Here is a 26953-nt window from a genome sequence, read left to right on the forward strand (position 1 = left end):
CAAAATATTTACATTAATGGGATGTTCTTAATGCAATTGATCAGAGGATATTTTAAAAAAAATAATATACTTTTTCTACCAAATAACTAATTTAATTATTTATTTAATCTTTATAAATCACTTATTGAATTTTTATATTTGAGATTGGAGGAAATATATAAGAGTGACATGAATGATTCTACATCCTATTCTTAATATAAGATTTTGTTTGATTTTTATTTTAGTCCTAAATATAAGACTCCAATTAATTTTATCTTTTATATTTATATATTTTTCTAAATACTTCTTTTAATAATGTTAATTCTAGCTAATACACTTGATTAGCAAGGATATTTAAAAAGACGATACCTATTTATTACAAATAACTAACTTAATTATTTTTTTAATTTTTTATATTAATCAACTAACTCTTATAATTAGGATTAGTAGTATACAGTAGTCTCTTGATAGGGGAAAAAACCGCAAATTAGGGGGGGGACCATATGGGCGGGGTGAATGAAAGGTTAAAACGCGATGGAGACGTGCGGTAGAGTTAATCTGAGAGTGAGGCACGAGCTCTTGTCTGCCTCGTCGTCTTCGGGTATGATGATGACGAAATAGATGGGCAACCCCCAACTAACTCCCTTTATCCCAAGCGTGGAGTAGATGTAACCAATTATTTCCAACCAATATCATATTGTAGTTTTTTCTCATCAGATTCAAAGCTATATATCCCTTTAACACTCTTATAATCTCCATAAATGAATGTCCAGTGTCACTAATTAACATAAAATATATCAAATCTATAGTTCTATTCATTCCTTAGACTTTGTGAAATACATATATGTAGGAGAGCCCCACACCTAGCTAGCTTTAATGGTCACTTGGTGCTGGTGACTAATTAATAATACTAACGCTGAATAATATTTTCGACAAATAAGGATAAACAACTGAACAGAAAGAGGACACCAAATATAGAGACAACTGAAGTCATGTATCCTATGATATGATAATGAAAACTATCACCCCATGACTCAAATGACTGAAGATTTTATTGATCTGATCTTTGCATTTTGCTGCTGAAGCAATTCATCTTCTTTAACGATTTGCTTCTGCTATATCTATTATAAGTAATGAAGATTGTGTGGGCATTACTAATATTAATATATCCTGAGAATTTGTGTCAGAAGAATTGGTCCATATATTTAATGAGAATGGGACGGATGAGCTTTCTGTAAGCAGCTTCAGTTGGATGAAAACTATCCCAGAACACATATTCTGAATCAACTGGGCATGTCGGTGTAAGATGATTGCATAACTCTGTCACCTCTATTGTGCCAGTGCCACAGCATCCTTTGTCCCCCACCTTGAACCCTGCAATGGATATATATGCATGTACATAATAACTTGTTCAAATGCTTCCAAATGCCAATATTAACAAACAGTTACTTATATATCTCTTTGGTTTGAATTCAGTATTCTCAAGTCACTCTAAACTTGAGACTAATTCCAGTTGATAAGTCTTAGTGTTTAAGATATAGTCCTCCAACAAATTTACTTTTTTTGGGAACTATATCAACTTAATTATGTTCTTCCGTGAGGCCGTTAACCAACAACCTGGAATGATTGATGATTTATAGGTAGGAGGTAATTATATGCCATTATATAGAGGAGAGGCGGCATATAGTGATTTAAAAGTGAGAGGAGTAATGAATGGATGATTACCATATTTTTGGTAGTTGAGGATTACATCAAGCAGAGGGCTGTAAACATCAATGTAAACAATTCTGCTGCTGGGCAATTGGCGATTCAGGGAAGCCATCTCTTTGGAGAGCTTAGAGTTAAATAACTCCGCTGCCTTGTTGTATGTGTCTACGCATTTTCTTTCTACTCCTCCGGCTAATGTTCTCTGAGATGGAACACATCCTATTGGCGGCGCACTGAACACTCCCACTCTTCTTACCCCCGCTTCGTATAAATCCTTTTAATTCATATCACGCAAGTTCTTCAGATTCAGTAAAACTACGATTGACTTGCTTAAGCTAAAAAACAATTCATTTCATTCACTGTTGGTACCTTTACTAAGTTAGAAGCAGAAGTGGCCATAAGGTCCGTGTAAGCAGGAACATCGTATTGGACTTGCCTGGCGCGAGACAAGAAGTAAGTGTTGGAAATATCATTACTTCCTGCTACCACGAAAACGAGGCTGTTCGATATGATGAAATCGCTTCTTTCTTCTCCAACAACTGCCTTTAACTTCTCCTTGTATTGTCGGAGCAACTCTACTTGAGCAGGCAAAGATATTGCTGACTGATTCGGTGGTAGTATTCGAAAAATATATATACATGTATATGGGAATGAGACGAGTTATTTACAGTAATCAATTGTGAAATGAATATCTAATAAGATTGACATATACCGCTAATTCGGGGGTCAAAGGATCGTATCCCGTGCCGCCGGATGCAAAGTTGACGCCGGTGGGCAGATCCTCGGGCCGGAGATTCGGATCCAAATATGCCGGCAGCAGTTCCTTGATTCCCAATTCTTCCACTGATACCATATATGTATGTGTGTCACGTTGTTGTTGTAAATATTAGTATGTTGCTTTGTTCTTGGTTACATTATTTATTAAAGTTGATACGCCTCATTTATTCTATCACATTGTTGACTGTACTTGTAAACTTTTGGCATAAACTCGCCGGTCGTTAATGGGTTCTTATAAATTCTACTTTATCATCGACGTACAGAAAATAAATCATCACGTCATCAATTGGAAAGTGAACGCACTTTAATTTGTACAGCTAATTATGGCCACTTTAGTAAAGTTTATGGGAAAAATAAAATAAACACGGAACGCACAGTTAACAATTAGATGTGTCACTTTGAATGTACTAGCAGGTCCAAAAATGCTGTGGAGAAGGAAGAGAATACCTATGAGATCGGAGGGAACTTTTCCGTTGCCGAATCGGCCGGTGGGGACGCCACCTTCAAAATCTTTGCCATAAGGCCTGTAATTGCATCGAGCCATCGTCGTAGGGTTTTGGTTATTGTTCCCCGTGTCCATTATGGAATCTCCGAGCACCAACACCGCCGGCACCGTCACGTTTTCCGGCAGCTTCACCAGCCCCTCCGTTTTCCACCATAGCACTGATAACGCTATTATCACCACCCCAAACACTTCCAACACTCTCTCCCCGCTACGTACTGCAGCCATTGTGCCCGCTGCTTCCTTGCTTTCCGCTTTTCATTCTCCATCCTCGTATATATATAATGGTAGATTGTACTGATGCCTCTTCTAGTTGTAAACAAGATCTTATGGTTAGCAAGTAGTACTACTATTCAAAAGCAATTAATCATACACCCTCCAGCTAAATCTCTCATTTCGGTATTCTCTTGCCTACCTTTATTGGCAGTTTCGCTCTCTCTCCCTCTTTCTCACACACACAGTTTAATTAGTTCGACCTCATTTATTGAAGGCGCATTAAATCTTTCCATCTAACAACAGAACAGGGCCTCATAGCATATTGAAACGAATGGACGTGCTTGCTCGTTCATTTACATATACGATAAATCGGATCCAGCCCATCCCCACGTTATTTTTGCACTGTTGCTTTGGAGTCCTTGCAATGTTTAATTAGTTTACCTTAAGTTCGGGGCACTGATCGCGCCTCAGATCCTCCATATCATGTCCCACTGAATATGTAATAATCGTTGTTGTCACTTAATGAGTTTTCTCATTTCTGACCCTTATCCTCTAACCATTTACAGAAGAAAAATCATCAGTATATGTCACAGTGGCATCAGGGCTTTAACTTCCTAAGTTGGGCAGAGAAAAAAGAAAACTTGGGTTGTTTCTTTTATATATATGTCAGCTTGAACACATGATAACATGTGAAATGGCTTGGTCTTTTGTGTTGTTCCCCCCCCCCCTTCTTTTTACTCAGACTGACGTATAAAAGTGGCGTTGCTGAGCTATGGTGGAGCATTATATTAGATCCATCTAGTCAGTGCCTTTTCCCCTAAAATTTAATGCGCAACCAATTAATTTATAGGATAACGGAAAAAAGACGGCTTATAGTGTTTCCTCTGTCTTCGTGAAAAATTGTTATCCATCACCCTCAATTCATTTAACTCTAATAATTTAATCATCGAAAGCAACCATATCTCCAATCCCTTTTGTAACATGCCCGATAGACATACATGCGTACCTATATATACAAACATATATTCAGATATATTCATATATAAAACATTCTGTCTGAAAAAAAATCGGTTATAAATAGCTGTTTGGAAATTTCGATAATTATAAAGACTTGATATGTTTTCATCCACAAGATATATTGGTACGAGAAAACATTCAAGTTTTTATTAATAAAATTTTAAAACAATGTACATTTTTAACTAATTTTTTTGTTATCAGGTTACATCAAGCAAGCGGCGCGCGTGTCTACAAATAATTTGAGATATTTCGTAACAAAAACGTTTCTATGGAAGCCAGCTGCGCAACTTGACTCTACTCTGTAATATATCACTCTATTCATATTTATAAGTAACTTGTACCTAAGCCTACAAGTTTACAAATCAAAAAATACATTCAATTGATATTTTTTTTTTTCACTTTTTGCCTTTATTGAAGGAAAGATATTAAAAATATGTTTTATATTTTCTCCTACTTATCTAAGTCGAGAGGGGTAAATTTGAAAAAACTCATTAATTACCCCAACTTATATTTAGGAACCAACTTTTTTTTTTTTAAGATTAGAAGTGACTTATAAATAAAAATAATTTGTAACTATGTAAGAAAGACAAGGCAACATGACAATCTGAGGGTTAAAATTTATTACAATCAATATTCAATATGCCCAACGATAATTATGAGGGAAGTTAAGCAAACTCACATAGGAGAAAAAACGAGTTTAATTTGATGTTTTCCACATGCAGTAATTACTCACGCTTTTGGGGATTTACTCTAACTTGACTATGATTCAGTTGTTTGATTTATTTTTAATCATAAGTTTATTATTAACCATATTAGAAATAACCATAATTGAGTCAAGTGACAAAATCTTCACACCCCTTAAGGTTGAGAGTTCAATACTGTAATGAAAAAAAACTGTGTTGGGAGAGTCGTCCCATTTGAAGGGATGAAACCAGAAAAGAAATTGGTAGAGGGGGGATGAAAAATGTAATTATTAATAATTATTTCAAATAAATATTATAATTCTTTTTATAGTAATTTTTGCAGTCTTTTTTTTTCAATAAATGCAACGGTGATATGAATGCAACCAAACTATTTTATATAGTTTATTTTTTATTGTTATTTCTCCTTTATCATTCAATTGAGTATTAAAATATATCTATGTTGCTACTTTAATAGCTTGAGACATTGCCAGTGAGTTTGTCACCCAACTTGAGATCCTGTCATTATTTAAAGCAAGTTTTTACGAGTCTAAATATCAGCCAATGTGTAGTGTGTATACCAAAAATAGTTGTTATATATATAGTGCACCACAAATATAATGAATCTCCAAAAGTGATCACCGCCGGTGGAGCTGTCATATTCGGCGGCCTCAGTATCACCATCACCGATATCCCTTTATTTCCCAGAAAACACACACCGCTAAGATGTATTAAGTTTCTGTGTATATATGTAGACCTGATATTATTTTCAATGTGAGGAGGTTTTGGTCATTTAATTTATTTATTAATATACCAGAGACAGTTAACGACATCCCATTTCCTTGATTATTACAAGTATGCAGTCTTCGAAGGCATATACACTATTATTTGTTAGCTTTCCAAGAGCGAAGTCTCGCAGTTCATTCAGATTTGAAACCCCAAAGGGCAAAAGAGAACAAAAATTAAGGGAAAAATAATACTCAGATCCCTATAGTTTTATTATCATGTTTTGAAATCAGTTCCTGTAGTTATATAATTTAGAAAGCCTCCAAGTTATGTTCTTCTTCCAAGGAATTCCACATCAGACATAAAGAATAGGAGAATTTCCTCCTTCGTCTTCTTGTATCTACTATGATATATCACAGCTTGTATGAACAATTAAAAATCCCGCCACCCCACAATTAAAAATCACAGCTTTTGTGAAGTGTTGAAAAAATAAATGGAAAAAGTTCCTTAATCCCAAATTAATTAGCTTTTTCTTTTTGCATATGGTCATTAGTCTTTAGAAGAAATCACATAGAGGGTTATGGTGGGTTATGGTCCAGAGTTAAACAGCAAGCTGCATAATCAATCGGCAGTGGGGAGATAAAGAGGAAGTGAGACCATGGGAAAGCACATGCGCGGCAGCCCTACTTCATGTTACGTGGAGGACTACGAAGATAAGATTACAATTGGGAAAAAAATGATAAAGAAGCCTAGAGGATATTCATCAAAGTCGATTTTTTCTTCTATAGAATAAAAAATTCAGGTGAGGTGGATCTCGGGAGCACATCAAAACCAGAACATGCATTCAAACTCAAAAAATACTTACAAATCACCTATCAACAGGGTTTTTATATTAACAGTGAGATTTAAACTCACAACCTTGTGGGTTATAAACTAACTCCTTACTAACTAGTTTAACTCTTGTATTGACCCTTCTTAATTAAAAAGTATTCTCTTATTGGAAGCAATCATATTTAAGGCATTGTCGGGTACTAATTGTTTGTATGTCTCCCAGCAGAAATTCAAACCTTAGTTCACCATCTTATGAGGAACTAACTTCTTCCACGAGATCTAACTCCTGTTGACAACACTATATCTTCCTTTAATAGGCTAATGATTAATTCCCAAAGGAGGCGTAGCCCAAATGTTGAAGCCCCCTTTTTTCCAACCAAAATGTTGAAGTCCACCGCATTTTCCGCTCCATTTGTTTTTTGCCAACAGAAGAAATAACGTTAAATAGACAAATTCCTGTTGGGAAAGATGCCTACATTTAATGCCCAACTGTATTTCGAATAGGATTACCTCCAATAGAAGGATACCTATGCTATAGCAAAAACATTAAATAGATCAAAGGAAGGTTCTACAAACTGGAATTCAGAGACAGCAAAACAAAAACAACCAAAAAAAAAAAGCAACAACAATACTGAAACTAGCAACAACTCATCCAAAATCCAACGGCGCCTAATCGAATAATCCTTTGATAATGAAGTCTGCAATTGCCATAAGGTCTTCACACCCAGTCATCAAACACAACCTTTTGAAAGAAACTTTAATTTATTAGCAATAACCTAATCTATCATTAAATTTGTTTTCCTTCCACTCTGTTTTTCTAGTAAGTTAATCTACGCATTTATTTGATAATGAACTCAATTTATTTTACAATTTTTTTATTAATTATATTCCATATTTTTAATATGAAATAGCTGTACTTACGTTACGTTTCTAGTAACTATATGTATTAAATAATGATAAAGAACTCAAAAAGTCAATATTTCTCAACTCTGCATTTATACACTCCAGCTGTAAGAGTTAGGGTGGGGGTTTGTTTATACAATAATTAAATATAAGATCTCAAAGCAACTTGTCTCCCAAATTTATAATTTTTTTCAAATTCTCTTTATTAATTATATATATTAAATATGTTTACATTAGTAGTGTGATTTTTAATGCAAATAATTAAAGGGAGTATCTTACAAAAATTAATGCACGATTTTTACAAAAAAAAAAAAATAATTCAATTAACTTGCTCAACAATTTCTGTAAATTAATGATCAAGCTTCTAAATTTAGTATTGAAGAGATTTTATACATATAGACTGATGTGAATGACACATAGTAGCGGGTTGATGGGAAAAAAGCAGCGCAAATTAAAAGAACCGAAACAATATTATATTGGCGGTGTGAATGAAAAGCTAAAGCTCAATGGAGACGCGGAGTAGGGCAGTAAATATGAGCCTGAGGCGCGAACTCTTCTGCGACGTCGTTTTTGTGTATGATGAATAATGAAGAAACAGACTAGTAAGCGCCAACTAATCAATTCACTATGGCAAGCGTGGAACAGACGTAAGGGTGTTTTGATAAAAATCAAATCATAATTTTAAAAGTAATTTTATAATATATAAAGAAAATATATAAAGGAGTTTGTCTTGATTTATCAAAAAGTGTTTTTAAAAAATATTTTTAGGTAAATCCAAACACCTTGTAATCTATTATTTCCAACCAATTATCGTCCACCTTTTGTTTCACCAAATTTAAAGCTATCCCTTTTAACGCTCTGTAATCACTATCAATCAATGTCAAATGTCACTAATTAACAAACAATACCAAATTTATACGAGATACTTCCAACTTATTCTATACAAATAAAGAAAAATCTTAAAATGCATTAATTTTTCATTAAAATATAATAACTTTTTAATTTAACCTCTATTTATTATATACACCTTTAAAAAACTAACTATTTACATTATAATAAATAAAAGATAAAATAGTACATTCATACTAAAAATTTAATGAAGTGTCTTATAAACAGCATAAAAAAAATTCTCTTTCTACCTTATAAATAAGACCAAAGAAGTGGTTCTCTATTCATTCTTCACACTTTGTGAAATACTCCTTCTAGTCATTTTCATAAGAGCTTAATTACTAAATTACATAGGTTAAAAAAACAGTTAAAATTAATTGAAGTAGAATCTTATTAAAAAGATTAAAATAATTTAAATTTTAGGCTCTTATAAAAACCACAGCAAGGAGTACATGTAGGAGAGCCCCACTTAGTTTTAATGGTCACTTGGTCTTAGCTAGTGACTAATTAATTAATACTCCTATTGAATATATATTCAACAAACAAGGATATAAGCACACCAAATAGAGACAATTGAAGTTGAAGCCATGCACCCTATAATACATGACAATGAAAACCATGAACCTAGGATTCAAACGACTGGAGATTTTATTGATCTTGGCATTTTGCTGCTGAAGCAATTCATCTTCTTTAACGATTTGCTTCTGCTATATCTATTATAAGTAATGAAGATTGTGTGGGCATTACTAGTATTAATATATCCTGAGAATTTGTGTCAGAAGAATAGGTCCATATATTTAGTGAGGGTGGGAAGGATGAGCTTTCTGTAAGCAGCTTCAGTTGGATGAAAACTATCCCAGAACACATATTCTGAATCAACGGGGCATGTCTGTGTAAGATGATTGCATAACTCTGTCACCTCTATTTTGCCAGTGCCACAGCATCCTTTATCCCCGACCTTGAATCCTGCAATGGATATATATGTATGTACATAATAACTTGTTCAAATGCTTCCAAATGCCAATATTAACAAACAATTAATTATATATCTCTTTGGTTTGAATTCGGGTATTCTCAAGTCACTCTAAAGTTGAGACTAATTCCAGTTGATGAGTCTTAGTGTTTAAGATATAGTTCTCCCAATAAATTTACTTTTTTCGGGAACTATATCAACTTAATTATGTTCTTCCGTGAGGCCGTTAACCAATAACTTGGAATGATTGATGATTTATAGGTAGGAGGTAATTATATGCCAATATATAGAGGAGAGGCGGCATATAGTGATTTAAAAGTGAGAGGAGTAATGAATGGATGATTACCATATTTTTGGTAGTTGAGGATTACATCAAGCAGAGGGCTGTAAACATCAATGTAAACAATTCTGCTGCTGGGCAATTGGCGATTCAGGGAAGCCATCTCTTTGGAGAGCTTGGAGTTAAATAACTCCGCTGCCTCGTTGTATGTGTCTACGCATTTTCTTTCTACTCCTCCGGCTAATGTTCTCTGGGATGGAACACATCCTATTGGCGGCGCACTGAACACTCCCACTCTTCTTACCCCCGCTTCGTATAAATCCTTTTAATTCATATCACGCAAGTTCTTCAGATTCAATAAAACTATGATTGACTTGCCTAAGCTAAAAAATACTACCTTCCATCCTTGATATAAGAGCTACTTGACTAATTTGAGTAAATTAAAAAAATAAATTTTAGTTATTTGTAATAAGTAAATGTTACATTTCTTAAAATATTCTTGCTAATTAAGTGTATTAGCTAGAATCACCATTATTAGAAGGACTGCTTTAAAAAAAATGCATAAACATAAGAAATAAAATGAATTGTGGTTTTATATTTATGACTAAAATAAGAGTCAAACAAGATCTTATATTAAAAACCAGAGGAAGTGATTCATTTCATTCACTGTTGGTACCTTTACTAAGTTAGAAGCTGAAGTGGCCATAAGGTCCGTGTAAGCAGGAACATCGTAGTGGACTTGCCTGGTGCGAGACGAGAAGTAAGTGTTGGCAATGTCATTACTTCCTGCTACCACGAAAACGAGGCTGTTCGACATGATGAAATCTCTTCTTTCTTCTCCAACAACTGCCTTTAGCTTCTCCTTGTATTGTCGGAGAAGCTCTACTTGATCAGGCAACGATATTGCTGACTGATTCGGTGGAAATATTCAATGTATATATACATATATATGGGGGAATGAGACGAGTTATATGTACAGTAATCAATTGTGAAATGAATATCTAATAAGATTGATATATACCGCTAATTTGGGGGTCAAAGGATCGTATCCCGTGCCGCCGGATGCAAAGTTGACGCCGGTGGGCAGATCCTCGGGCCGGAGATTCGGATCCAAATATGCCGGCAGCAGTTCCTTGATTCCCAATTCTTCCACTGATACAATATATGTATGTGTGTTACGTTGTTGCTGTAAATATTAGCATATTGCTCTGTTCTTGGTTACATTATTTATTAAAGTCGATACACCTCATTTATTCTATCACATTGTTCACTGTACTTGTAAACTTTTGGTATAAACTCGCCGGTAGTGAGTGGGTTATCAATTCTACTTTATCATCGACGTACAGAAAATAAATCACGTCATTAACTAGAAAGTGCGTGCACTTTAATTTGTATAGCTAATTATGGCCACTTTAGTAAAGTTTATGGGAAAAATAAAATAACTACCGAACGCACCGTTAACAATTAGATATGTATCACTATGAATGTACCAACAGGTCCAAAAATGCTGTGGAGAAGGAAGAGAGTACCAATGAGATCGGGGGGAACTTTTCCGTTGCCGAATCGGCCGGTGGGGACGCCACCTTCAAAGTCTTTGCCATAAGGCCTGTAATTGCATCGAGCTAACGTCGTAGGGTTTTGGTTATTGTTCCCCGTGTCCATTATGGAATCCCCGAGCACTAACACAGCCGGCACCGTCACGTTTTCCGGCAGCTTCAGCAGCCCCTCCGTTTTCCACCATAGCACTGATAACACTATTATCACCGCCCCAAACACTTCCAACACTCTCTCCCCGCCACGTACTGCAACCATTGTGCCCGCTGCTTCCTTGCTTTCCGCTTTTCATTCTCCACGCTCATATATATACAGTGGTAGATTGTACGGACGCCTCTTCTAGTCGTATAGATACAGGTATATTATTCAAAAGAGCTAAATGGACGAGAGTACACTAAACTCATCATATGTAAATCGTTTATATCTCATTTGAATAGTTCAGATTTAAAATTTTTAATTAATTATTTTTAAATAGAAAAAACTATTTTTTAAAAGAATAATAATTAAAAAATTATCTCTATTTTAGATTTTATACATATTAAAGTAATTGTTTTAAATAAATAAAAAAATCAAATATGAAGTCTGAACTATCTAAATGAGATATAAATAATTCAAATTCAATGATTTTAAAGTGCTCATAGTTCAATAACGAGCACTAAAACTGGCCCCGGCTAAATCTCATTTCGGGATTCTCTCACCTGCCTTTATTTACAGTTTCGCTCTCTCTCCCTCTCTCTCACACGCACAGTTTAATTATTTCGACCTCATTTATTGAAGGTGCATTAAATCGTTCCATCGAACCATAGAACAGTACACCATAGCATTGAAACGAATGGACGTGCTCGCTCGTTCATTTACATAGCTTTGAAGGCCTTGCAATGTTTAATTCGTTTGCCATAAGTTTGGCGCACTGGAATCAATTTTGGTGCTTGTGACTTTGATGAGTATATCCTAAACTCATCATATATGAATCATTCATATCTTATTTGAATGGCTCAATTTAATTTGCAGATAATTAATTTAAAGGATAACGGAAAAAGATGGCTCATACTGTTTCCTCTCTCTTCGTGAAGAATTGCTATCCCTCACTCTCAATTCATTCAAGTCTAATTTAATCATCGAAAGCAGCCACATCTCCAATCCCCTTTGTAATATAGCCGATACACATGCAAACATGTGTATACAAACGTACAGGTATATACATATATAAAACATTCTTTTTCATTAATTATAAAGACTCGATCTGTTTTCACACCCAAAAAAAATACTGGTACTAAAAAAAATCAATTTTTTACAAATAAAATTTTAAAACAAGTACTTTTAACTAATTTTTTCCTCCTTAACTTACATCAAGCAGGTGGCGAACGGGTCTACCAATAATTTGAGATATTTCGTAACAAAAACGTTTCCATAGAAGCCAGCTGGGCAACGTGAGTCACTCTATTCCTATTTATATTTATAAGTGACTTGTAGCTCAAGGTTACAAATCAAGAAATGCATTAAATTGATGTTTTTTTCACACTTTTCTCCTATTAAATGAAAGGTATTAAAAAATACTACTTCCTTTGTTTCCTTTAATGAATGACAATGACCTAAACTAAGTTGCTCAAAATTTTAATTAAAATTAATGGAGGATAGTAAATGCGTAAAAATTGTAACCTTTTTGTCAAAAAGACCCTCATCTATGTGAAAGAGAGATAATGTGTGGGAGAAATAATGTGTAAGAATAAAATGCAATAATATGAGTAATATGAATAATTAAATGAGGATAAATTTGAGGCAACCTCTAAGTGTCTTTTATAAAAAGAAATATAGCATACTTCACAATTGTTTCCTATAATAAGAAACGAATGGAGTATGTTTTATATTTTCTCACACGGCCTATTTAAATTAACAAGGGTAAAATATATAAAAAAAATATTAATTATCTTACAAGTGACTTATATTTAAGAATAAATTTTTTTCCTTGACTTGGTATGTGACTACGTGAGAAATATAAGGCAACATGACAATTCCAGGGTTAAAATTTATTATAATCAATACACAATATACTCAACGATAATTATGAGGTAAATTATGCAAACTCACATAGGAGAAAAACGATTTTAATTTAATTTGTTCCATATGCAGTATTTATTCACACTAGTGGCGATTTACTTTAACTTGACTACGATTCAGTTGTTTGATTTATTTTTAATCATAAGTTTGTTATTGATCATACACTAATAATATTAGAACTAACAATAATTGAGTCAAGAAGTGAGAAAATCTTCATACCCCATAAGGCTGGGAGTTCAATACTGTAATGAAGAAAACCGTGTTGGGAGAGCTGTCCCATTTGCGGGGATGAAACCAGAAAAGAAATTGGTAGAGTAGTGGGGGATAAAAATTATAAGTATTAGTAATTATTTTGAATAAATATTATACTTCTCCTTATAGTAATTTTTGTAGTCCTTTTTCAATAAATGCAACGGTGGATGTAACCAAAAGCCTCATAGAGTTGTTGTAATAGCGGTCCACCACTCCTCAGCCCTTTACCTGACACTAGCTAGGTTGTTAGCACATGCACGTGGTTTCTACCCCATTTGTCAAGAGTGCCCCCCGGAGGGGTTGTGATCTTAACCACCACTTAAAAGATGCAGAAACTTAATCACTTATGTATCCTTATTATAGCTTCAATTTTTACTGGAGGGTGAATATGAAGACTTGCGCTTGATTATCAGTGCTTGAAAGGAGGTAGGGCCTATGGCACGAACGGTAAGATCAATCCAGGTTATAATAAAGGAAGTCTTTTGCACTACGACAAGGCCAAATAAAAAAGAAATTAAAGTGGTGGTGGAAGGAGGGGATTAACGATATATAGCACCAATTCGTCGTACGTAGAGTGGACTACCACGTTTAATTTGTGGCAAGTTTTGGTGTCAACCTCAAGCATATGTTCACATTCATGACCACATCTTGTGTCAGTGATTGAAACCAAACACCCAATAACTTGCATTACAAATCCACATTTTATCATAAAATTATCTATCTATTCTCGTTCATGAATCCTGATTCCATCAATAGAGAATATTTTAAAAGTTCCCGAAACCTTTTCGCACTACACCAATCAATATCATTATGACTCATGTTCTGATTCAAAGAAACGGGAGAAAAGCGTCTTGTTGCACTGACTATTTTTGTTACGAGCCTCACGAGTGTTATAAATGGGGTGGGGTTTATAAGTAGTTAAGGGGATCGTTAGTTTTCTATGGGAGAGCACCTAATTAATGGCCGCAAAAAGGGTTGCCCGGGATGAGATAATTGGCAAAAAGCCAAGTGACGCATAATGATATATGGAGATGCTGAGAAAGTTGGCACTTTCATTAATTTCTCCGATTCTCTCCCAATTGGTTGGACCGTAGGTGTGATAATTTACACCCATCATTGATTTGAGATTTTGAGAAGGTGAATACCTAGTCTTACTGCCATTCTACAGGATCGTACATGAGATTTTCACCTCATACACCTCCCGGTGGTCTTCATAATAGAAAAGACATTTGTTGATAAGCCTGTGCTTGTTTGGAGGGATCATCATAAATGATTTAGTTTTCAAATCTTCTCTTTATCATGGGGTAGAGCAACTTGGTAGCTCGCAAGGTTGAAGATAAGGGTCAGGAACATGTGGAAGTCGAACCCATTTCAAGGGAAAAAAAAAAGACAAGAGCATTGATCCTAGAGAGGACATCAGGCCTTCCTCGGTAAGGCGGATCGAACTCTCCATGAGATTCATAGTTGCATTACTTATGGCTTCCTTGTTTGTAGACAAAGCTAATTCGGAATTCGAATCTTGTTCTATTGTTGATCAGAGATTTCTCTACAAGAAATATGAATTGAAGTTTGTTTTGAACTTATGTTCATAATAATTAAAGATGTTTTTATTGAGAGCCCAATATTCACGAAGACGAAACAGTAAGATACTAACTATGGGTGAAAACAGGCCACGCCTATGGTGAGACCTATTTGCCTGAATTTAGCCTGTGGCCTGTGAAAGACCTTTTATTTGGCCTGTGACCTGTTAAGAAGTCTGTATTTTTAACAAATTACAAACAAACATAAGTCAATTCAAAATTACAATAAATTAATCCAAATTATCCAAAATACAAACAAAAAATATGAAATAATCAAATTAACACAATTGTTCTTGTTACAATTATAACAAATCATCAAACAACAAAGCATTAAATCTTCAACATAATTTCTTTTTCTGGTTCAAACACCTGAGAAGAAGAAATCAAATATATATTAGATCATAACAAAATTTAGTAACTAATAAATATAAGAAATGGTATTATTTTTAGAATTCAAAATTTGTACCTTTGGTTTCTTTTTCAAACCATACTTATTGCGAAGCCAATCCCCATCATAAATAAGTGCTTCAAATTTCTAACACTTGTGAAATAACAATTTTAACCTAAAAATAATAATACCAAGCCCAGGCCGCCTGATAGGCTTAACAGGCTTATTATCAGATCTAAGCTTGGCCTGATAAGGTAAACAAGCCATTCTACAGGCTTAAGCCTATTCTGATAGTTAAATAGGCCAGGCCAGGTCAGACTATTTATAGGCTAGGCCACAGGCCCCTGACAGGCTGTCTGGCCTATTTCCACCCCTAATGCTAACTGAAGTGCCCTGCTCGAAAAGAGCGCATTGCCATGGGTGCTAAAAAACTTCACATGCGTGGTATAATTTATGGTTTGGTAGGAAGCATTGAAAATTAGGGATAAAGATTGAGTTTGGGATTGAGAAAATATACTAAAAACATATTTAGCATAAAAAGATTATTTATTATAAGGGATTAGCCAAACATATGTATGTGAGATTGGGGAATATTATGGGAGGAAGGGGTATTTCCCAATCCCATGTAATAAGTAATTACTCAAATTAAATACTCTTCCAGTTCTTAATATAAGACCCATTTAACTAATTTGATTAGATTAAGAAAGTTAAGTAAGTTAGTTAATTATAAGAAATGTGACACGTTTTTCCTAAAATACCATAATCATCTTTCTTAATACCTCATTTCCTCTTCTACTTGATTATGGTTGAGGGAGTATCTATAGGGGTAATTTAGAGAAAATTAATAAATATGAAAAATAGGTTTTATATTTAGGACCAAAACTAACTCAACAATTGGGTCCTATATTATGGACCGGAGGAGTACTATTTTAATGATTTTTTCAATTGTAATCACAATCTTAATCTCTTATTTTCAATACTTCGTATCAAATAAGACTTATAAATCAAAGATTAAGGGACTTTTTAAACCTAACAAGTCAGTCTTTAGGTGAGAGTTAATATCTCAAAAGGGGATATCACGAAGGGTGAGACCAATAAAGTTGGCACCCATTTTGGCCCACCTTTTAAAAAGGGGCTCTTAGAAGTTGTTGCTGCAAACCAAGCCGCATCGTTTCTTGTACCCAAAAAAAAAAAAAGCCTCATCGTTTCGGCTCTGCGAGATCATGTTCAGTGACTTAATGAATCTAAATAAACTGTCCAACAATCTATGTACTACGTGTTGTTCTTAATATAAAAGCTAGTTGATTAATTTGAATAGATTAAAAAACTAGTTAAATTAATTATTTATAATAAATAGATTTTGTCTTTTCTAAAATATTCTTACTAACTAATTATATTAGCTAGAACTATCATTATTACAAGAATTATCTTGAAAAAAAAGAATGAATATGAAAGATAAAATAAATTAGAGTCTTATATTTAAAACTAAAATAAAAATCAAATAAAATCTTATATTAAAAATCGGACGAAAAATATAGGTCATTTAATCATTAGCCCATAGCTCTTTCGGATGCTAACTCATAAAACTATAAGGGAAAATTACACTCAGGTCCTATAGAAGATAATTAATTTCAAAAAAATCCCTAAAAATGATAAAATGATTCTGAAGTCCCTAGGGACCTGTGTGTAATTCATTGTAATTGTGAAATTACTTATTTACCCCATTAATTTTATTGCAACAATCATTTATAATCTCAACAGTGGCTGTTGACAACTCGAGAAGAAGTGGTTGACAACCCCAATAGTGCTCCTGATAACTCACTCTGTGGGATGCCAGGGGCATTGCCGAGGTTGTTAACTACCTCTTCTCGGGTTGTCAACAGTCACTGTTGAGGTTGTAAATGAATTACATTGAGTCCAAATTAATGGGAATAAATATGTAATTTCACAATTATAATTAATTACACACAGGTCCCTGGAGACTTAGAAATTATTTTGGGATTTCTAAGGACTTTTTTGAAATTAACTGTCTTATGTGAGACTTGAATGTAATTTTTTCAAACTATAAAGGAAAACGAAACAGTGCGTGTGGGGCTCCGAACAGGATCCAATTAACGAGGAAGTTCGTCCTCCCTTCACTTGAGGTCCAATTTTGGGGGGCCAACCTGGACTCTTAACTATGCGTCATTTTACCTGTTTTAAGTTGTCAAATGATTCATCTACCCTCCTCTGTTTAATTTTTGCTAATAATGTCCCACCAAAACTAATTTAAGGTAGCGTCAATGAGAGGTTACTTAATTGGTACGCAAACGCAACCTTTGATTTTCCTCATCTTTCACTCGAGATTAATGAATCTGAATATCTTACCATCCTCTCGGTCGCCATGCTCTCATATATTGTGTCCTCTCTCAAGAATAATCTAAATAAACACTAAAAACAACAAATTATTACTTGATTCTTGCATTTTTATTGCTTCACAATTACTTTTAATCACCTCCTATTACATACGAATTCAGCATCTAGTTCGTGAAAACACAAGCAATTATACGCCCATGAATGCACGTAAATTTAACTACATAAACTCGTAAACATATAATCTACGTCGTAAACAGATCAGAGATGACTAAAAACATAGAATTGAAGAGTAGTATGATTTAGGAGAGACCATTCAATTAATACCGCGGGCGTAGTCATCCACGTATTTCTGAAGAATGGGAGGAATGAGCTTTCTGTAGGTTCCTTCGGTAGGATGGAAAGTGTCCCAAAACACATAATTTTGTATATCCGGGCACGTCGGAGTGTATCGGTTGCACAGAAATGCTGCCTCTATAATGCCCGTCCCACAACAACCCCTGTCCGGCACTTTATATCCTATCATAAATTTGATTCAATAATAATAACGCTTAGAATATATTATCTCCGATTCTTAATATATAAGAGCTGGTTTGATTTTTATTTTAATCCTAAATATAAGACCCCAATCAATTTTATCTCTTATATTTATTCATTTTTATAAAGATAGTTTTTGTAATAATAGTAGTTCTAACTAATACACTTGATTAGCAAAAATACTTTAAAAAAGACAACATATATATATTACAAATAACCAACCTAACTAATTTTCTTAGTTTACTCAAATTAATCAACTAACTCTCATACTAAGAAAAGAGATACTCTTCTGATCATTAATATAAAACCCATTTAATTAATTTGATTAGATTAAGAAAATTAGGTAAGTTAGTTAATTATAAGAAAAGTGACACATTTTTCCTAAAATACCATAACCATCTTTCTTAATACCCCATCTCCCTCTTCTACTTGATTATGGTTAAGGGAGTATTTATAGGAGTAATTTAGAGAAAATTAATAAATATGAGAAATTAGTTTTGTATTTATGATCAAAACCAATTTAAGAATTGGGTCCTATATTAAGGACCAGAAGAGTAGTATCAGATAATAACTATATGAAAAAATAAATAAAGGAAGAATTAATTATATTAAGAGTACCATATTTTTTGTAGTTGACAATGACATCAAGAAGAGGGTTGTATATGTCCACGTAACGGATAGTGCTATTGGCAAGAGTACGTTCCAGCTCCCGCAAGCGATTTTCCAGCTTTGAGTTAAATAGCCTAGCGGCCGCGTTTTCTTTTTCTGCACACTTTCTCTGAATTCCTCCGGCTAAAGTTCTCTGTGACGGCACACACCCGATCGGAGGCGCCCCGAACACTCCGATTCTTCGTGACCCCACCTCATATAATCCCTTCCCATCATAATATATATATCCATATATATAGTGTGAGTAATTAATGTTGTTGCAGAAGCTAAAAATGGAGAGTTGGGGAGAGACATGCACGTAATATGTACACATAGTACCTTGACGATGTCGGAGGCACCTTTGACCATTAAGTCAGTGTAAGCGGGGACATCGTACTGGAGTTGTCTGGTGCGAGCGCCATAATATGTGTTGGCGATGTCGTCGCTGCCCGCCACCACCACCACCACACTGTTCTCCATTATGAACCTTGTTCGTTTCTCTCCAACTAGTCCTGTTATCCTCTCTCTGTAATCCTTGAACCATTTCACTTGATCCGTCATTGGGGTCGCTCTCTGATCAAGTATTATGCAGCAATAAATTAATCAACAAGATATATATGATATATCTCAGGAGGGGATATTAATAAGAGACTAGAAACTCATATATATACACACTGCAAGCTGGGAAGTGAGAGGATCATATCCGGCGGCGGCGGAGGCAAAGTTGACTCCGGTGAGCAGATCTTGAGGCTTCAGATTTTTGTCCTTGTATGGCGGCAACAGCTCCTTGATGCCCAGTTCCTCAACTGACAGATGATGATGATCATAATAATAATAATAATAATAATACAGAAAATTATTGAAGAGACATTGTGACGTCCACTATTCTACTTATTTGACTGGACGTCCTCATCAAGAGGGGTGATCCCTTGAACATGATATGGATAGCACTGTATTAACAGGAGAGATGAGAGATGCTTAATTAATCAAGAAACAGGAGATGAGGAAATTAATTGAACCTATAATATCAGAAGGAACTTTTCCGTTGCAACACCGGCCGGTGGCAACGCCGCCTTTGAAGTCTCTGCCATAAGGAAGGTAATTGCACTTAGCCAGTGAGGCCAAATCGTTGTTGTTGCCGGTGTCCATGACGGAATCTCCTAACACGAACACCGCCGGAACTTTCAAATTTGGCGGCAGCTTCACCAAACCCTCGGCTTCCCCGCTCCACCCACCTAATAATAATAATAGAACCACCATCATTGCGACGAGCGACCTTGAAAAAAAACGGCACGGCGGCGCCTTCACAAGAGCCTCCATGGTTTCGATGCTATGAAACCACAAGTAACAAATGAAAAGTATATAATGTCTAGAAGTGTTTCCCACGATCAACGACAGTGGCATATATATATATAGAGGGTCGTATATAGAAAGCTGTCATTTTTAATCATTTAATGCGAGCTTAAGAAGGTATATAATGCATGGGCTCGTGTCCGAAATTATACCCCGGAATTAGATAAGATAAAATGGTAGGCTTTCAGGTCTTAAAGCTCCACACAGGCGAAAATGACTTCCATTCATTCAGCTCATCACGTACGCCTGCAAATATGAATGGATAATATCACTATGGAATTATTTTCCCCCCACATATCTACTAGACTACTATAGTTTTGACTGCTGATTTAATTTAAATCAAATTTTAATGATACGAATTAATTGATGTTTTAAAAATCTTAGATTTAAACTATACAATAAAGAGCAGTGATTGGGGCCTTGGAGGTTGCCGTTGTGTGAACGGTATTGAATATTTCAGCAGGTCTTATTATAGGTTTGAGCTTCACTATCAAATTTTTTTAAAAAAAAATGGATGTTAATTAAAACAACTATCCTCTAAATAAAAAAAAAGTGATTTCATTCAATTTCGTGTGGCCTAAACACAGATAGCAAGCACGGACGAGAAATTAATTACGGCGGCTTAATTAAATATTGTATCAAAAAAAATTGAGAACAAACATAAACTTGAATTTAGAAAATATGTAGGGGAGGTTCTTTCTCAGTTCTCACTATTGTATGTACTTCCGGATCAGGTAATAAAAATAACAAGAAGATAAATGTATGTCTCAAATATTGCTTTCAATTCACATTACTTTTAGAGTAATAAATTATTTTTAGAACTTCTCTTTCCCCATCAGACATTCACCACAAAAGTCAAAAATCCATTAAAGTGATGATTTCTTTGTAAAATGGTTGTTATTTCTAGTTTTAAGGTACATCCTTTTTTTGTTTGGTTAAAGTAAGAGGCCCCCTCTTTCTTTAAGTTCGGTAAGGCCGCAAAATTATCCAATCATATACGGAGAACTCTTCTGGATGAAAAATTCAAAATTTTATCAATAGGAAATTAAATTTCAGGAGTCATCAAATAGAGCCGCTCATTCCTCAAAATTTCGCACCCGGCACCTATTAGTTATAATATTTTCAAAAATTATAATTACCGTCATATTTTGGCAGATTATTAATTATATAGAATTTGTGCATAAACTAGGAATTTTTCCCCCATGCGATGTGCAAATTAACATATTTGATTAGATTTGAAATTTTAATAAATCATACTATTTAAGATGGCTCAAAATTCACTTCTTATATAAGTACGATTTTTTCATTTATTCAAATGGGATTTAAATTAGAGATGTAGAATTTAAGTCTCCGATTAACATATCATTTAATTATTATGCTTCCTATTTAATTTAATATATTCAAATCCTAATTGAAATATTATTCAAATTCAAAATTAATTATTAATTTTTTTATTTGAGTCTCGAATTGAAATCTCATTTGATTTAATACCCAATCAAGATGTTATTCAAATCTCATTGATTAAATATATTTGGATCCCATAATATCATACCTAACCCATTTTTAAATGAATTTGGTATTATAAGTTTTCAAGGATATAGTTGATAGTTGATGGCATAAATCACATTTTTATTATTTTTTATTTTTTTCTGGTGATTACAATTTTTATTTACATACATAAAAATGATTTATATGTACAAATTAAAGTAGTATATTTTTTACTACACTTTTCTTAATATTTTATTTTTATTTTATACCAAATGAGTCTTTAAACACGGTTATGTATGACTACGTACAGAGAATAAGTTTTTCATGCATAAAAATCAAGTCATAATAATTTTCGTATGTTTATTATTGACAGAACCCCATTAAAAAAATTTAAAATTACTAAATCCTAAATAAGAAATTTCTACAAAAATTACTGTTATTTGTAAATTTAGTGTTATAAAAACTTATTAAAATGTCAGGACCAATCCTAATTTGGAATTTGGTAATTTCAAGTTTTGTTTATCCTTACTTTTTTTTTATTAACAAATATTATTATGAGTGTTTTCATTTTACATTTTCACTCACATCAGTCCATTATGCTGTATGAGTTGTGGATTCTTACTCTATGTTTGGTATGAGAAAATTGGAGGGAAAGGGATGAAAGGAAAACTTTTAATGAGCTCAACTTAAAAAATTAAAAAAGTGGGACTATAAAATTTTGATAAAGAGAAGATATAAGATAAGAGAGCAAGCAAAATTAACTTAAAGTTTTTAATCCTAGTTCTCTAAGTTCTACTAAATTGGCCTCATTAAGATTTTTTCTCTGCTTCCCTTCGTTTTTCTCGTACCAAATGGATTTCTAGTTCTTAGTTTAAAAAGAAATCCTTTTCTTTGGTGTGGGGCGGAGGGAAGAAAATGCTACTAGTTCTGATTTTTAATATAAGAACTAGTTAACTAATTTGAGTAGATTAAAAAAACTAGTTAGGTTAATTATTTGTAATAAATATGTGTTGTCTTTTCTCAAATATCATTATGTTGCTAATTATATATATTGGTTAGAACTATTATTTAATGAAAAATTTAACATATATAACTATCATAAGGACTGTCTTAGAAAAAATAAATAAATATAAGAAATAGAATGTATTGCTATTTTATAGTTAGAATTAAATTAAAAGTCAAACTAGCACTGATATTAAGTATCAAACATGGTACTCTCATTAGGATCAGACAAATAAATTCTTAACACTACCTTCGTCTATTATTATAATATCTAATTTTTTGAAGGGTCTGTTCCTTTTTATAAGATCATCTTTGAGTTTATCTGGGTATTTAATACATTATTACCTATTTTGTCTCTAATTTAATGCATTTAATACATTTTCTTTCTTCATTTATCTCACTATTACTCTCTCACATTTGCCTATTTTATAGGGAAAATCACTAACAGGTCCCACAGAAGGTAATTTATTACTCTGAGGTCCCACGAAATGTCAAAATCACTGACAGGTCCCAAGGGACCTCAGAGTAATATTTTCATTTTGTAAAATGACATTACTGCTCCTCATATTTCAGATTCACATTTGCTCTGTCATTACGATTTACAACCTCAGCAGCGACTATTAACAACCTAATGAGAGAGCGTTAACAACCCTAGCAGTATCCGTTAACAACTTACTTTATAGAATTGTATAACCTCTACATAAGAGTAAATTATAACCAAATAATATAATACAACAACTTTAACACTAAAATGGGAAGCTTTTTGATATCATTAAGAATTTTAACTAGATCTAATAGGATTATAGTAATATTTTAATGCGAAGATCCATTTACAACCTCAACAGTGACTATTAACAACCGAATGAGAAGGCATTAACAACTTAAGCAGTATCAGTTAACAACTTACTTTATAGAATATATAAACTTCGCATAAGAGTAAATTATAACCAAATAGTATAATACAACAACTTTAATACTAAAATGGGAAGCTTTTTGATATCATTAAGAATTTTAACTAAACCCAATAGGATTATAGCAACATTTTAATACGAAGATCCATTTACAACCTCAATGGTGAGTATTAATAACCCAAAGAGAGCTGTTGACAATCTAGGTAGTATCTATTAACAGTTGACTTTATAGGATAATATAACCTCTAACAACTATATAAGATTAACTTTAAGACTATTTAGTTATAGTTTAGTTAGTTATAGTTAGAAGTTATATTATCCGATAAAATTAGTTGTTAACAGACACTGCTAAGGTTGTTAACAATTCTCCTTAGGTTATTAATACTTACTGTTGAGGTTGTAAATGAATTTTCGCATTAAAATGTTGCTATAATCCTATTGGGTTTGGTTAAAATTCTTAATGATATCAAAAAGCTTCCCATTTTAATGTTAAAGTTGTTGTATTATACTATTTGGTTATAATTTACTCTTACGCGAAGGTTATATAATTGTATAAAGTAAGTTGTTAACGGATACTGCTTAGGTTGTTAATGCCTTCTCATTCGGTTGTTAATAGTCGCTATTGAGGTTGTAAATGGATCTTCGCATTAAAATATTACTATAATCCTATTGGATTTAGTTAAAATTCTTAATGATATCAAAAAGCTTCCCATTTTAGTGTTAAAGTTGTTGTATTATACTATTTGGTTATAATTTACTCTTATACAGAGGTTATATAATTCTATAAAGTAAGTTGTTAACGGCTACTGCTTAGGTTGTTAATGCCCACTCATTCAGTTGTTAATACTTGCTGTTGAGATTGTAAATGGATATTCGCATTAAAATATTACTATAATCCTATTGGATCTAGTTAAAATTCTTAATGATATCAAAAAGCTTCCCATTTTAGTGTTAAAGTTGTTGTATTATAGTATTTGGTTATAATTTACTCTTATGTAGAGGTTATATAATTCTATAAAGTAAGTTGTTAACGGATACTGCTAGGGTTGTTAACGCCCTCTCATTAGGTTGTTAATAGTCACTGCTGAGGTTGTAAATCGTAATGACAGAGCAAATGTGAATCTGGAATATGAGGGGCAGTAATGTCATTTTACAAAACGAAAATATTACTCTGAGGTCCCTTGGGACCTGTCAGTGATTTTGACATTTCGTGGGACCTCAGAGTAATAAATTGCCTTTTGTGGGACCTGTTAGTGATTTTCCCTATTTTATATATAAGGGCATATTTAGAAAAAAAATTGTATTTATTACATATTAATTGTTTTTAACTGATTTTAACTATTTTTTTAAATTATGTAATTTAGTTAAAAGGACCTAGGATGGAGGGAGTATATTTCTGGATGAATGATGCATTTTAGTTTTCTTCTTCTTTTTTTGCAAAATTTTTCTTCTTCGATTATTGAAATATTTGCGATCTTATCTTTTCATAACATTTATTATTAAATATGATTATCTTAAGTGTTATTTCCTGAGATGTTATGTACTCCCTCCCCATATATAAATTTTAGTTTTGAAGAGGAGTCTGATCCGATTTATAAGCTCCATCTTGAGTTTTGTCTGAACATTTAAATTTTTTTTAATTTTATCTTTAGTTAATGGTATTTAGTGTTTTTTTTTTTTTCAATGACTATGAATTGCATTAATTAGAAATATGGCCAACTATTTACAAGATAGGAAGAGAATGACATATATTACCCATATATTCTCTTTCATCATTTATTTATTTATTGTCTCTCTCAATTACTTTCATAATAAATAAGGGCATATTTTAAAAAAAAATATTTCTTATCTATTTATCATTTTTAACTAATTTTAACTGATTGTTTATTAAATACAATTCGGTTATTTAAAGTTTATATATGGGCCCAGAGGGGCTATATATAAGATAGCCGAATCACATAGATAATAAAATTAGTTAAATTAGTTAATAATAATAAATATGTATAGATATATTTTATTTATAAAAATTATCTTTATTTAGAGAGAGTGAGTGAATGTGAGATAGAAAATGGCTAGAGGAAAAAAAAAAAAGGCATGCGAGAAATAATAATTAATGTAATGACATACTCCTCCGGCCGGAGGAGTAGCATTAAATTAATAGAGATAAAAATTTAAAAAATAATTACAATTTCACATACGACCTGGTCCTAGAAATGTATCAGATGTTTTTTGTTGGAACCCCTCTTTTTCTCATTAAAAAAAATGGGTGCGTTACTTGTCCAATAAAAAAGTAACAATAATAATAGTAATATCTTATAATTATGACGGGAGGTAGTATCTTTTCAAGTATAACTTATAAATAAAACTATGTGTAACTCAAAAACCATATCTTATAAAAACTACTTCCGATCCTTAATATAAGAGCTAATTGACAAATTTGATTAGATTAAAAAATTAGCTACATTAGTTATTTGTAATAAATAGATGTTGTCTTTCTTAAAATATCCTTATTAATCAAGTGTACTGGTTAGAATTACTATTATTACAAAAACTATTTTGGAAAAAAAAAGATTAACATGAGAGACAAAATAGACTGAGGTCTTATATTTAGGATCAAAATAAAAATCAAACAAATTTTTATATTAAAGGCTGAAAGTAGTATATAGAATTGGGCGTTGTACTACATAATTGCTAATTGTGGATGACTATCTTAAATGGTGATGGATGACAGGAAGCGAAATTAAAACAAAAATTAAAAAGGAGGCTAAAGTAGGTGGAACACAACAATCATATTAAACAAAACCTCTTTAAGTGTAACCACTAACCACTCTCCATCTCCCCCCTCACTTCAATTTGTGATCAGTCTGGCAGTGCACTTTTCACGTAAGTCTCTATATCACATTAATTCGCATCACAACCACTATTTTCTCCGCAATCTTAAGCCCACCCTCTCCCACTCTCAAATCAGCACATGACAATATGGTATCTTTAAACTCGAACAAATCTAATAATGTTGATTTTTTTCTTTTTCATTTTTTTTACCATGTATAAATATTTTTTTATTAGAAGCAATCCCATTCGAGACACTGTCAGGTGTTAAATGTAAGTAATTCTTCTAGTTGAAATTTCAATTTTAGTTCGTGAGGAACTAAACCCTTTTATTTGGTTGATGTTGAGTCAACCAGCTGAAATAATTAAGTGGGAGGTAATTGGGCCAAAAAAAAATCTTACAAAGAGCGAAATAAGTGTGGTGGGAAATGACTGGGCCAAAAGAGTCCAATAGAAAGCCGAAAACTCACGTATAATTTTGATGCAATCATGCAGATCCCAAATAATCCAAGTTGCCATATC

The 26953-nt window shown here is 33.1% G+C and overlaps 2 protein-coding genes across 2 annotated transcripts; both read right to left on the minus strand.

Moving 5' to 3' along the window:
* Window positions 1–761: 761 nt before the first annotated feature.
* LOC114740652 (GDSL esterase/lipase EXL3) lies at window positions 762–3195 on the minus strand. Its single transcript, XM_028928844.1, has 5 exons — window positions 2911–3195; window positions 2399–2529; window positions 2056–2289; window positions 1705–1960; window positions 762–1353 (listed from the first exon to the last, which is right to left on the minus strand). The coding sequence occupies exons 1-5, from the start codon at window positions 3191–3193 to the stop codon at window positions 1163–1165; spliced, it is 1095 nt and encodes a 364-aa protein (XP_028784677.1). The 5' UTR covers window positions 3194–3195; the 3' UTR covers window positions 762–1162.
* A 5806-nt stretch (window positions 3196–9001) lies between these two features.
* LOC114740594 (uncharacterized) lies at window positions 9002–20227 on the minus strand. The gene is made up of 10 exons (XM_028928765.1): window positions 19868–20227; window positions 19524–19654; window positions 19188–19421; window positions 18819–19074; window positions 17985–18182; window positions 11009–11317; window positions 10501–10631; window positions 10156–10389; window positions 9546–9801; window positions 9002–9192 (listed from the first exon to the last, which is right to left on the minus strand). The coding sequence occupies exons 1-10, from the start codon at window positions 20166–20168 to the stop codon at window positions 9002–9004; spliced, it is 2241 nt and encodes a 746-aa protein (XP_028784598.1). The 5' UTR covers window positions 20169–20227.
* Window positions 20228–26953: the final 6726 nt, after the last annotated feature.

Source organism: Neltuma alba, unplaced genomic scaffold (assembly GCF_004799145.2).
Source record: "Neltuma alba isolate B1F8T4 unplaced genomic scaffold, ASM479914v2 tig00003186_pilon, whole genome shotgun sequence".
In the NCBI taxonomy this organism is placed as follows: domain Eukaryota; kingdom Viridiplantae; phylum Streptophyta; class Magnoliopsida; order Fabales; family Fabaceae; genus Neltuma; species Neltuma alba.